The following is a 13,717-nucleotide window of genomic DNA, read 5'->3' on the forward strand; positions in this document are numbered from 1 at the left end:
GGTATTGACCTTTAAAGCCCTGTGCGTTCTGGGACCAACCTATCTGCAGGACCGTCCCTCCCAGTGTGCCCCCCGCAAAGCATGACACTTGGCAGATCAACATCTACTGGTGGCCCCCGACCCAAAGGACATCCACTCAGCCTTGGCCAGAGCCTTTTCGGCTCTGGCTCCGGCCTGTTGGAACAGTCTTCCAGGTGAGATCAGGGCCCTGCGGGACCTAGTACAGTTCCACAGGGTCTGTAAAACGGAGTTATTCCACCAGGGCTGCGGTTGAAGCGGCGGGTGCCTCCCCTGCTCCGCCTGGCATTAATTACTATGTGTTGCTATTGCGGTCTGCCCATCTGCCCAGGGCTTGGGTTGGCTGAGCATTCATACAGCTAGTTCTTTTGAATTCTTACTAACTGCCATCTGGATTGTAGGTTTTATATTTGTAATTATGTTTTAACGTTTTTAATTGTTGGAATTATTGTTGTTCATTGGTGTTGTGACGCGCCCTGAGCCCTGCTTTGCAGGGGGAGGGTGGGATAGAAATTCAGGTAAATAAATCAAGCCAGTGGGGTTGCCCTTACTGAGGGGAGGGCTGTCCCTCGTCCCGTTGAGCTCATGAGAGGTGAAGTCGCACCTGTTGTTGTATCCCAGGTCTGCGTTGCAAGATTCCAGCGATGTCCGCCCTTCCCTCCTCTTGAGTACGTGGCCAGCAGAACACAGGCCTTGTGCAGACTTGTTCTTTCTCCCTGAGTGTGTGGCCCAAGCACGTGGGTGCCCTTCCTTAGAGGCAGCATTACCGATTTTTGGGTTTTACTAACCGTTTATCTCCTCGCAGGTTACACAGGTTGCAAGACAGCCGGGGGGCCCTGCCCCCTCCCCGTACTCTGCGCATGAACTTAGCAAGGGGCATCCAGCCCTTGCTGCAACACCACCTGGACATGCATCCTCTCCCGGGCTCACCCAGGTAAGAGCTGTGCGGGTCACCCCTTCCATTTCTCTGTTGAGGGGAGGAAGGAGGCCAGGCTGGTGCAATGTGACCTCTGCCTGTGCGCTGCTTTGTTTTGTCCTGCTGCTGCCTCTCTTGAAAGGAGAAGGAAAGTGGGAGAGAGGTGACCGGGGAGGGGGTGGGGCCCCCTTTCTTGGATTGTGCAGGTGTGCCTTGAGCGTCCTCTGAAATTCTGGCTGGCAGCAGTGGTTTAAATGCCATGCCTGTAGTCAAACCACTTCCTTTTCCTGCATTTGCAAGATATTAAGTGTCTATTAAATGCCAAGAGAAGGATGAGAAAGCGCATGTTATTGAGAACCACATTGTTCTTAATAGCTTACGATCTGCAGTTACTCCGTACAGTATTTCGAGGAGGAAAGCAATGGACCTTGAAGGTGTCAGGGTGAAGAGGGTTAGGGTTATCGAAATGGTGAGGAGCCTCGCTAGCCAGGGGCCTGTTGCTGAAGACTTGGGGGCAGGAAACTTGCTCAGCACCGAGCCCTTTTCCTTGGGAATGGAGCACGGGGACTGTGGGCCGCCCCACTCGTTGTCTGGGCAACTTTTCATAAGGCAGATGGAGAGGTGTGTGGGTCCCTTCTTCGTGGAGAAGTGCCATTTCTGTAGTTTCTTGCTTGAGCTTAGAAGCAGCAGTTCTGGAATGGGTTGTCATGGGACTGGACATCACAGTGGAACGCATTTGGACCGCTTTGGTTTCCAGGGGAGCTGCAGGCGCGTGGGTGGAGGGAGGCCGGGTGCTGTTCTGTGCAGGCCAGAGAGAGCCCTGGCCATCTGTGGCCTCTGGCCTGCTTGGGACACAAAAGCCATGGAGAGGGGTTGTGTTGCACCTTTTCAATGGGCTTGGTTCGTGGTGGATGTTCCCCTAGTCCAGCTGAGATCTTGCTGCCAGGGATGTTAACGCAGGAGGACTGTGTGGTGCTTTGTGCGAGGGAAGGCACTTTCCCGGAAAAGCAGGCAGCTGCTGTGGAGAGCAGAGGAGCCGCTCTAGCTCCTCATCGCCCAGCTCCTGTGGCAGCCCACCAGAGAGGGAACAGCCCCCTCCCCTCCCCTCCCTCGGGGCCCCAGGAGGAAGGCATCCAAACGGAGCGGCCGGGCATTCCTTGTGAACACAGAGAGAGGCCTTCAGGGCGACGGTTCTAGGCTCTGGTACCCCGTTTGGAGCCTTTTCCCAAGGCGGCCTAGCCGGAGCCTGTGCCCGGCAGCCTGATACCATTCTGTGGTTGTCCTGAGAGGGCTTGTGGTCGATCCCGGCAATCTTGAACACTTTCCTGCAACAGGACGAGGGGAAGGGATGGCTGCTCATGGCCTGTGGCCTTTGCTGAGCAATCATGGGCGGGGGGGGAGGTTCCTCCGCCTAGTAGTTGGGTTTTCCCCGGGTAAAATGACACTTCGTTAGGGTTCTCAGTTACAGCTTGGTCGGTATTGCTTTCCTGCAGTGCAGTGCACGTTTGACAAAGGGCAGTGGAATCTATAAAGTCTGATCAAGTCATGCCTGTTCAATTTTGGGATGTTGTTCTGAGTGTAGGGTGTTACTCATAGGGAAGTTCCTTGGCCTCCCGTCTCTGGGCAAGCCCCCCCCCCCCCAAGTAGCCGGCTGCATCCAGTGTCCTGTTAAGAGGGTTGCCCGCACCTACCCGTTCAGTTGCCCCATCTGTTTCCCGTGGTGCTTCAGAGCTGGAATATCTGGACGCGGAGAAGAGGAGGACTGTCCAAGGAAAGAGCCTTTTGACTTGGTCAGGTGGGCGCTGAGAAGCAAATGGCTGCTGGCATTCAGGGCTGCAGACCTCTCCCATTGCAGATATGAGGTGAACCAAGTGCCGCAGCCCTTTCCTTTGGCGCTAGAGGGCTTCCAGGTGCCACTCCCAGGGCTGTGGAATGTAGCAGTAGGAGAAACCCCATCTGGTTTCCCCTTCGTTTGGAGCCCTGTAAGCAGGCCTGGCTCCAGTGGAGAGGGGAAAGTCCCTGGGCTGTTGGCGATGGGTTCCTTTCGCACTCTTGGCAGCTGGAAAAGGGAGCTAAGGGGCCCACGGGACTTGCAGCCTCGAGAGGGCCGAAGGGAATGCCATCCCCCCCCCCCGCATTAGCCCGGAGAGTGCCGTTGTGACCCAGACCCGTACCAACGCCTGTCCCCACCTTCCTCCTCCCCTCTCTGTCGCTCTTTCTTTTCTCTCTTACTCTGTCGCTCTCTTTCACTCTCGCTCCAGCAGCCAGGAGGGAGGAGGGACAGAAGCTTTCCACCCCACCCAAGAGCCAGCAGTCTTTTTGAAGATCCAAGGGAACTGGTGCAAAGGATTCTGGGATGTGGGATGGTGAGTCAAAAGAGGAAAAAGGTTAAGTGGTGCCCCACCGGAAAGCCCTGGCTCTCTTCTCCGAAGGGTGGAGGTCATGTATAGGGTGGGGTCACGACTTAGAGGAGAGCCCCCGCACCCCCCCCCCCACTGTAGAAGATTCAGTGCACTCTTGCTTGTGCCTGTGGAGCTTAAAACCAAGTACACTGGGAAGCCTGTGGTGTTCAGAGAGCAGGTGGGCACTTTGTCTTTTGGGGGGACTTCCGAATGGGAGGAGTCCCTTTGCGGCTCTTGCTCAGCCCTGAGACAGCACTCGGTCCGAAGGTGTTCCAAGCAGGTGCCGAGGTGTGAAGTGTGCCTATGGGTCTGGCCTGCTGAATGGTGGCTGCCAGAGGGGGGAGGCTTGCTCAGCACCTTTAAGGCCTGGCCTGCCTGTCTGCCTCTCCAGACCTCTCTCTGAACCCTGGGCATCCTATTTCCTCCATCCCCCAGGCTAGCGTAAGGGGATTTATGCATTCAGAGGTAAGGAAGTAAAATCTTCCAAGGAGATGGTTGGGGTGTGGCCAGAGATTTGGAGTTCTTGGATGTTGGAAGCTGCCTTGGTCCTGGGTTGCCGCTTGCTGTGGCCCAGGCTGGATTCCCCTCCCCCCCTTAGGAGTAAGTTTTGACTAAAAAGCTTAGTTCTTGAAGCAGGCGGGGGGGGGGGGGGCTCCGCTCTGTGTTTGAGGACAGCCAGAGGCCGCAGAGGGGGGAGCACGCTGGTCTTCCCGCATCTGCATAGCCTGAATGCAGAGACAGTGGGTGGCACGGGCAGCGGCTTTGGTTTTCTTCTTTCCTGCCTTTTGCAGCCCAGTTTCCCGGCTGGCCCGCCCACAGGGGAACTGAAAGCATGGTGTGCTCCCGCTTCCGAAGTGGGCAAGGAGAAGCAGAGATCAGGAGTGGGGAGGAGAGGGCAGGACTGAGAGGGGGGAAGTAGGAGCCTGGGGGGGGGGAAGAGAAGAGATGAAGGGAGCAGGAGAAGAAGCTGGCCTCCAAAGAGAGGAGGCGTGGGGGGTGGGGCAAAACCAGCGAGGCCTGTGGGGTGCTGGTGGGATCCAGAGAGGCCTCTGGGTCAGGAAGCAGGAAGGAAATGCGGGGGGGGGGCTGATCGCATTACCTGTGGTGAGGAGAGGAGAGGAGGGAGGATCAGCAAAGGGGTGGGTGGGCTCTTACTGTGAGGCACAGCAGACAAATGGGTCTAATAGTGTCTGAGGGACTTTTCCACCATGAGGTGGCCCCATAGAGTGAGCCGGAGTGTCGAGTGTTCCCCAGATGCCCCCCCCCCCAGAGCTGGTCTTCAGAAGGCCCCCATTTGCCCTTTCCCAAGGAGGGGGATAAGAATGTTTGCTTTTGATCTGCAGGGAATGTAACGGAAAATGAAATTCCTGTTTGAATGTTCCATTGGCCACGTGTCCAGGCCCAGGGCTTCAAGGCAGCCATGCTCTCCCAAGAGTGGCACTCCAGTTGAGTGGCACAGGGTTTGGGGTTTAGGGTTTTCCACAAGCCACTCCCTTGGGGAGAGTCCCCTTCCCACCCTGCAGGGCTGTCGGAAGTGGCTATGGTCCCTGGAGAGAATCTTCCATGTGGTAGCAAGCAACCAGGACTTCTTTTATTTATGTGTTTATTTAGTAGAAATTTTTTTTAGTTGCCAGTCACCCAGAGGGTCTTGTGGCAACTTACAACATTAAAACCAATAAGGCAAACCCCCCCCCAACTTAAAAGCAATGAACAAATACAAAATATGAACATTAAAATACGTGGGTATTAAAACAGCCCAAACATGTGGTGACCCTCCAAGGGCCAACCCGAATTGTTCAGTTTTGGATACGAAGCAAGTCCGGCAGGGCCTGGGTGTCAACTCGGGGCCACCGCCGAGAAGGCCCTTCCCCCCTGGTGGCAGCTGACGGAGCCATCCTTGGCAGAGCGGCTCTGGCTAAAAGTTTTGAGTCCAGGCTCTCCCTTTTACAGTGAAGGCTCTTATTTACTGCATTTGTACCTCGATTCTCTCCCTAGTGGGGATCCAAAGCAGGCTGCCTTCTTCCCCACTCCCCGGTTTTATCTTCATGAGACTAGCAGGCTTCCTGGCAGAGTGAGGGTTGGAACCGGGGTCTCCCAGACCCTGACCTGACACTCTAACCGCCACACCACGCCGGCTGTCTCTGGAGTATGAACTGCCATCCCCAGCAGTCCCTCCTGACAAGACCAGAGTCAGTCAAGCTCCCTCTTTTGGATCTCTGTGGTGCATAAATGTTGTGTGGTGTAGTGTGCTTGTTTGTTTTTCCCCAAGCTTGCGCAATGGCTACTGGCCCGAAGGCAGGCTTTGAAGAACCAGGCTGCTGGCTGTCCGTTTGTCCCCAGCGCGCAAAATCCTTGGTTTCTCAGTGTAGTACAGCAGCTCCGTGCCCAAATGGCTGTGGAGGAGAAAGGCGTTCTCTTGAATAAGTGACGCGGCTCTCAAGCACATTGCGTCTGTGTTTCCAGCCAGCTCTGAAGGAGGCAGCCCCATAGGACAGACAGGGCTCTGAGGCTGTGGGAACAGGTCGCAGGCTGCAGCCCCCTCCACCTCTCACAGGTGCTCCCCCCCCCCCTTTTGCAAAGTTCTGTATGTCAGACACCTTAAAAGTCACCATTTGTTGATGCTAGGTTGAATTCTGCTTGGAGGACCGAAGGTTATATTTTTCAGGCTACAAAGGAAGGATTTTCATAAGCAGCTACTGAAAGGAGAATGCTTGCTCCGTTTGGCATGGCAGAATCTGACGTAGGCAGCGGAGCCTTAAGGCCACTGAGGCGTCTTATGTGTGATGGACGTTCTTTGAGGGAGCTATCCAGGTAGCAGCTTTCCCAGCCCTTCTGGAACGGGGTGCAGTGACAGCAGCCCTGTGGGCAGCGGTGGACTTCCTCAGGGAAGGGTACAATGCTCCCAGCTCTCTTGCGTGCAGCTGTAGTGTGGATGAGACATGAATAGAGCAGCGGACTGTGCTGCTCCTCTGGCTTGGCCTCCTCTGCCCTAAGCTGTATGTCCTGCCTGGGTAGGTGACCACAGCCAAGCCACTTTGGGAAGGTGTTGCTGTTTGCTGGGTCAGTTGGATGAGGATTGTATATCCTCCCCAGTCTCAGTTGCAAAGCGTGAACCATGTGAGGGGCTGCAGGGTGTTTTTGGGCTTTACGGCTGTAGCAGCAGCCTCAGGAGCGCAAAGGGGGGTTTCCTGGAGAGCCGACAGACCCCTGGCAGAGATTTCCACTGTGCTGTTCCACCGCGCTGTTCAGAGCAGGAAGGGAAGGGAAAGCGCAGAGCGTGACTCAGCATTTTCAGGCCCCGTGTGACCTGGCAGAGCACGTCCTTTGCCTCTTGCTTCCCAGCCTAGGATGGGGAGGGAGAGATTGTGTTGCGCAGCAGGCCTGGTTTGGTGCCAGTGAGTTTGGAAATGGAGCTAAAAATAATTCTTCCCTAGTTTCCGCTTTGGTGGAGCAGGGAGGACGGGGGGGGGCGGGGGAGGGGGGGAGCAGAGATGGTTTCTGGGCCTCTTGGCTTGCTTCCATGCGCCTTCACCTTGCATGCAAGGCATGCTGGTCATCCCTGCAGGCCCGTGTCCTGTGCAAGGTCCCACCTCCTGGTGAAAGGATCTCCGTCAGGAGCAGGACCTTCTGGTCCCCCATGTGCTACGGCTCTCTTCTCCCCCACCCCCAGGCATGTCCTGCTTTATTCCAGTTGGGAGCCCCACAGTGAGAAAACAGGCCCCTAAAGTTATGCTGAAGGTCACCCCTGGGAGCTGAAGACAGAGGGTAGGTGGGAGGAGATGGTGGCTTCTTGACTCATCGCAGCCGCCTGGGGATTGAGCCCCATAAATGGCAGGTGCTTTACTTGCACGGAGCCTTGCACTTAGGACATGGGCCCAGTGGGTGTCATGGCGGGCTCAGTCGTGCTTCCTGCTGCGTGGTGAGGTGGGCAGGTTTGGGCAGGGGGCCTCGGTATGGCAGTATTGTAGGCTCAGTGGCCCTTCCCATCATCTGTGGTGGAGCACCAGTTCTGTGTCGCTGGGAAGGTCCTGCCAAATGCTTCCCTGCTTCTGCAAGAGCCAAGTGCTGGCTGTTGCAGAGAGAAATTGGCTCCCCAGAAAGGAAGGTGTTGAGGAGCCTGTTCGGAGTCTTTCCTGCAGCCACTGTTCCATTAATGCCTGTTGCTTTACAGGCTCGCTGGCTGTTCCTGGCATCAGCTCTGTTAGAGTGGAGACCAGTTTCCCCCTTTTTACAAATGGAAAGAAAAGGTGGCTGCAGGCAGAGATGGGTTTTGGAGGGGGTGAGGCAGATTTCTGGAGGAGATGGGGTGACTGAAGGAGGCCTCCACATCTAGAGGCCGACAGAAAGCAGGGGGAGGCCTAGGCCGCTGTGCCCTGTCTGTTGGCCGTCCCGGGCAACTGGCGGGCCACTGTATGGAATAGCAGGCTGAGCTAAATGAGCCACTGGCCTGATCCGGCAGAGCTCCTCTGCTGTCCACCTTCTGAACTTTGTAGCAAGGGTGGGCATTAGCACATAGGGCTTAGAGATCCAAGGCTGTGCTGTAGTCTCCCGTCTAGTCATTTCCTGTGAGCTGGGCACCCGCTGGCCAGCAGGTGCCAGGTCCAGTGAGCTTCGTAAGCCCAGCCATATTTTTAAACTTGGCATCAAAAAAGCAGAATAAATCCAACAAGCCGATGACAGTTCTCGTGTGCGTTCCTTTTCCCGTTTTTCCATGCAGTGGTCAGTAGGAAAGACGATGACTCCGGTCTGCTTGGATGCAAGAGAGGTGGGCCTTGGCCTGTTGGAGTGTGAGTTCTGGAGGAATGGACAGAATTAGGTGGTGGCTGATGGAGGGATCCGTGTGTGTGTGTGCATGCGTGCAGGGGGAAGAAGCCGCTGGTAGCCATTAGAGCCCTCCCAGAGATGGGCGGGGCATGGCGTGTGCCGGTAATTGGCAAGTGGCTGCTTGGGCCTCTTTGCTACTGGGACCCTCCCCTTTGTGCCTGAGGAATAAGGTCACCCAGGCACATAGGTTGCTTGAGGATCTTTCTGCTGACAGTGTGGACAGTCTCCTTTGCAGCATGAGCGATAGATGGTGTCTGAGGAGAAGCTGTGGTCTCCCTTAGTCCTCTGTGATCATTGCCGTAGGCTTCCAAGAAGCTTTCTGTTTATCCGCCCTGCTGCCTGTGTAGGGATGGCTCAATCCCCCAGAGGCCTTGTCTGTGCCGACTTGGCAGGTCCCCGAGGCATCCAAGGACCCAGGGAACGGGGCTGTTTGCTGTGACAGGGCCCAGGGAGGAGAGAGCATTTAGCAGTGGAGGCCAAGCGGCAGGGAATGCTTTAATTTTTACAAAGTGCAGCCTGGATTTTAAAAGGAAGTGTTTAAAACTGCGTGTCAGGTTGGCCAGCTGGGCAGATGTCCTGTGCCCTGAGAGGTACCCATGCCGTGGCCTCCGTTGCTGGGTTAGGGTCAGATAGTCCTGGTGAGCTGAGAAGAGCCTGTGTCCGGTTCCAGGGCAGGCTGTCTCTGAGGGTGGGCTGCAGTGCTGGGCAAACTGTTTCCCTCCTCTTTGGCCTGTCTCTGAGCCCCCAGGGTGTCTGACTTGGGAGGGTCAGCTGGACCTTGAGTCTGGCCCTGCCTGGCAAGTGTGGTATGAATGAAGTGATGGGAAATTCAGACTCCAGGACGGAGGAGGAAGGTGTGAGAGTCACTCGCTCACGGCTGCTTCTCTCTTTTTCCTTGCTGTTGCTTGCAAGTCAGACGCCATACACCTCCTGTTGAGATGCTTAGACGGTGTATTCCCCACTGAAGCAGTCCGGCTGGCCCAGGTTGGAAATGGGTTCTTGGGTCAATGGGCTGATACCGACCAAGGTGCCGGGGGGCTCTGAGAGGCTGGCAGGAGGCCGAGCGCCACGTCCTCATTCACCATGTTTCTCTTTTCTGTGGCAGGCCCCTTATCCTTCCGGACAGAATGCAGCACCGACCACGCTGGTCTACCCGCAGGCCGCTCAGGCGATGAGCACGCAGCCTCAGACGCGCTCTCCGGTAAGGACGCCTTTCCTTGCTCAGCTGATGTTCACTCTTGGCAAGTTGGCTCACTTGGGAAGAAGGTGGCCGAAGGACTTCCTTGAGGTAGTGGTTCTGCCACAGGGGTTCCCTGCTCCACCCCCGAGGCTTCCTCCCCAGGGTCCTTTTCAGAGAAACGTTTGATAAAGGCTGGGACACAAACCTTTCCTAGCTGTCTGCCAGAAGCCCACCCCTCTCAGCCTCAGGACCTGTTCTCTCCACTCCTTGTCATGGAGCCTTGGTGGCAAGGGCGTTGTCATCGCCGTGCGGACTCTCCCAGTGGGGCCTGCAAATGGGGCCTGCTCCGCGCACCCTGTCTCGTCTGCTGCCACTGCGGGCCGTGCATCCCCTTGCTCTCAGAAGCAGTGTGCCCTTCCCTTGGCTGTCCTGTGGATCCTTGCTACCCTGCGGGATAAGTGTGAGCGCGTAAGCCTGGCTGTGAGGCGTGGGACACGTGCACATTGTGGCTTGATCTTCTGCTGGAGTCTCCTCCTTGGGGGGGGCGGGGGGCTTGTTTTCTGCAGCCCACTGCCACCGACTCCTCCTGTGCCCCTCTGCCTTTGAACTGCCTTGGAAAAGGGCCTCCAGCTCCTCCCAGTCCAAGCCCTGTGATTGTGAGTGGGTAGTGACGGAAGAAGGCCCCCCCCCCCACCGCTGCTGCCCCAGGTCTGTGCCGCCCAAGTGAGGGTGCGTGGCTAGAGCCAGAGGAGACCCCGCTTCAAGCCACCTCTCTAAACCAGTTTTCTCGACAGCCCAGCCCTTGCACAGAGCCCTGGAAGCGGAGGAAGGTTTTGCAACAGAGTCCGGTTTACCGGTCCTTGGCGGAAAGAGGCTGGATAAAATACTGCATTGTAAGCAATGTGACAAACTGTACTCCTCCTTGCAGGCAGCCGTGCCCACGGCACTCGTTCAGTTCTGTTCCCTTTTTGGTTTTCGGTTCCTACCGCATTGTTGACTGATCTACAGAAAAGCACTGAGCTCTGCTTTCTGCAAGGAAGCCGGCGCAGGTCTGAATCGGGCCCTTCAGGATAGAGGCAGGGCTGCCAAAACACGCGAGAAGTTGGGGGCAATTGGCATGTTTCCCAGCCCAGATTGGGGGTTCACGTTCAATTACTGGGAACGAGCAGAAGACTCTCAAAATTGCAGGGACGTGCCCAGCGACTGGAGGACATTGTCTCCTAGGTGCCAGCCATTTTTCTGTGGTCATGAACAATTCTTTCTCAGATACCCTCCTGCGTGCAATCTCTGCCATCCATTGCGTTTCGTGACTTTGCCACCCCATTACTAAAAATTGCTCATATAACATTTCACCCTCAAAACCCCCACCCCACCCCCCACCCCCAGTTCAGAACAAATGCAAACTTGGCCAGCCTGGAGCTGCTCCTGCGTTTTGTTCTGGGTTTCCTGCAGCCACACCTGCTTCCCTCTCGTCTGTTTCTGCCATCGGGGGTCACTGGCACACCTCCGCCTGCCACTCCCAGGCATGGGTGGGCTTTTGGGTTTTGCTGCAGGGTGGATGCCACAAGTTTTGCCGTTGATTCTTTTGTGTAGCCCATTTGTCCCTTTCTTTAGTTCTGAACCCTGGTCCTAAATTCTAGAGCAGCCTAGCCAGCGTAGCAGGACTGTTGAATTGGGGGAAAGAGGAGCCAGTGGCTGTTTTGAATCCTTGCGGCAGGTGTGCCAGGCGGCACCGGCTGGGTATAGCAATGCTTGGGAGCAGGACCAGGGGCTGGGGGGTGGGATTGGGGGTCTCAGGCTCTTGGCATCTGAAAGGCAAAAGAAACCTGGTTTTGATTGGAGCCGGCCCGGGACTACAGTTTGTTCTGTTGCTTACAGCTCTTAATAGGGAGAGAAATGCTGTCGGTGGACATTAGGCAGCCCATAGCCAGTAGTGACAGATACAAAACATACTAGATTCAGATGGGTCGCTGTGTTGGTCTGAAGTAGCTGAACAGCATTTGAGTCCAGTGGCGCGCCTCTTAAGACCAACAAATGAAAACTGGACTCAAACTTTGTTCTGGAAAATATACTCGATACTGTTCGCTAATATGACATATTTGCTCTTCAGACCTCTGGTTTTTCCTTAATTTGATTAAGATGCAAACTTATGAACTGCTGGGCATGAACTGTGGCACAGTGAGGAGGTGGACAGACACCCTTTGTCCCATAATATAGTTCTTCCCTGATCTTCTGATGGGTCTTTCTGGGTTTCTTGGTGGATAAACTTCCATACGCACACCCAGTAGACGCTCTGTCCTTCTCAGGTCAGACATTTGTGCCCTTCAGTCAGAGGCAGGAGAAGATGCCACGTTCAACCTGTGCCAGTGCGGCCAGCATTCTGCGGCACTAGAAGGGCCACTAGAACAGAAGCGTTTGGTTCAGCGGTGCTTCAGGAAATGTAGGCTTTAGGTCTGGGACACTCTGGGGGCAAAGGAGCAAGAGCCCTCGATGTGTGGAGCTGGGACTGCCGTGGTTCTGCCGGTATCTCTGCTCAGGAGAGAGGCTGCCTGTCCTGCCTCTTTCTGAATACTTGAGTTGGATGCCCAGGGCCTTTTGGTGTCTGGGGAGGATGGCAGCTCTGCAGGAGCACCCTGTTCCCGTTCACTGTCGTGGGGCTCGAGCAGACGCCTCCAGAAGAAGGTGCCCAGAGACTGGCGTGTATGTTTTCTGCATGCTCTTCAGTTTCCCGCATTGCATTTCTGTTCATAGCCAGCTTTCAGCTAAGGCCTAGTGACAGGCTGGTGGCCTTTTCCTCCTGAGCAGAGCAGTGAAGACAGAGAAGGAGGCGGTCTGGCCCAGAGGCCCCAGCCGGCCTGCCCCACTGCCCCTGCAGCTGCTGTCAGTGTGCCCCAGGAAGAGTCCTGTGGCTCAGGCCTGAGAGGCAGTTTGGGGCTGACGGTGGGTGTTGCTGCCCCTGCAGGGGGGAAGGGCAGCCCTGAGCGGCAGTGGCGGGCCTTGCGAGAGACAAGAGAGCTGTGAAGAGGGAGGGGGCAGACACGGCCCAGGGGGGTGGCCCAAATGGAACCCATCAGTGAGGGGGATCTTCAGGTTTCCTTCCCTTGCGCACATGCCAGTGTCAGGATGCCCCTCGGGAAGCTCTCCCCCACCCCTTACGGCAGCGCGGAGTCAGCCTGTGGGGTCTCAGTATCTGTCTGTCGCTGTCCTGCAGCAAAGCTTTGGATGTGTAGCTTCGTTTTCTCCTTGTGGGTTTATTTTGCATACAGTGTGATGTTTTCGCCTTTTGTTGTGGTGTTTCTGACTCTCTGTGCCTTTCCTTTTGTGTTTTGTTTCTCCCGCTTCTCCTCAGTTTGCAGCGGGGCCTCGACCTGCCCATCACCAGGTACAGTACCCTCCTCACCCCTCCATCACCCCCCCCACTTGCTGCTGACTGTTTGGGGGAAGGGGGAGGTTGCCTGGCCCCCAGCTGATCCCCACTGGGGAATCCTCTTCTGCCTCTCATGCTCTCCTGCTCTCAGAAGGTGCCTCCACCCGCTTTCGTGAGGCTTCATCTCCCGAATTCTGTTGCATTTATTAACCAGCCCTTTACTCGGCCTCGTAGCACAGAGCCCACTGATGGTTGGTGAGCGTGGCCCTTTGTGGGCAGGGTGGCATGCTCTCAGCAGGTAGCTCAGTTACTACAAGCAACCGGGGAAGCCCTCAGGGTCCTAAGAGGTTTGCCTGCAGCCCTTTGGGCCACGCTGCGCTCTGAGGTCTGCTGTTTCTCCTCCTCCCTTGAAAGGGACACATGATTTGTAGAGCAGAGCTGTATTGAGTGGAGCAGGAAGAAAAATCGAGAGAGTGGCATTGCGCTTTCTGATCCCCTGCAGCTGACCTCTGGGGGAGAGCCGAGAAGAGTGGGTCAGTTTCAGGTCCTCCACACATCCACCCTCCAGGCCTGGTCAGACCTCTGTGTGGGCTGGATTTGCACTTCTGGACTCAGAACATGCCAGAGGTGGAGTCAGTGTGGTTCATGGGCAGTTCCCAGTGCCACACCTCTCCCAAGGTAGCCGAGATTAAACCACACTGCTTGGGCGGGGGGCATTTTTCCACACCTGAACTCATCAAAGGGAGTAAAGAATCCTTCAGTACCTCCTGCCCCCCACATACTGTAGCGTGGGGTGGGGTGGCGTGTGGGCCACAGTTGTGCTGTGTGGGATGCTTCTTCTGCGGGTCTTACAAGAAGCAGTAGTGGTGAGTGCTGGCCTGGTGGAGGGAGAGGGCATCAGCCCCTCCAGGGAGCTGAGGCTAGACACGAAGGAGTGCCTAGCAGAAGGGTGGGGAGCTGCCCATTCCAGTGGAGTGGCGATGGCCGGAGATGAGTGGGGAGCTTGGATG

At 56.1% G+C, this 13,717-nt stretch overlaps 1 protein-coding gene across 3 annotated transcripts in view; it reads left to right on the plus strand.

Moving 5' to 3' along the window:
- EIF4G3 (eukaryotic translation initiation factor 4 gamma, 3) overlaps positions 1–13,717 on the plus strand; it is a 100,084-nt gene that overhangs the window by 21,467 nt on the left and 64,900 nt on the right. For all 3 annotated transcript variants that reach the window (XM_015412616.1, XM_015412619.1, XM_015412617.1), the window contains 4 exons: positions 824–952; positions 3,196–3,300; positions 9,266–9,361; positions 12,690–12,722. In XM_015412616.1, the coding sequence (XP_015268102.1) occupies positions 824–952; positions 3,196–3,300; positions 9,266–9,361; positions 12,690–12,722 (363 nt within the window). The remainder of the gene's footprint in view (positions 1–823; positions 953–3,195; positions 3,301–9,265; positions 9,362–12,689; positions 12,723–13,717) is intronic.

Source organism: Gekko japonicus, unplaced genomic scaffold (genome assembly GCF_001447785.1).
Source record: "Gekko japonicus isolate JY-2015 unplaced genomic scaffold, Gekko_japonicus_V1.1 scaffold131, whole genome shotgun sequence".
NCBI lineage: Eukaryota > Metazoa > Chordata > Lepidosauria > Squamata > Gekkonidae > Gekko > Gekko japonicus.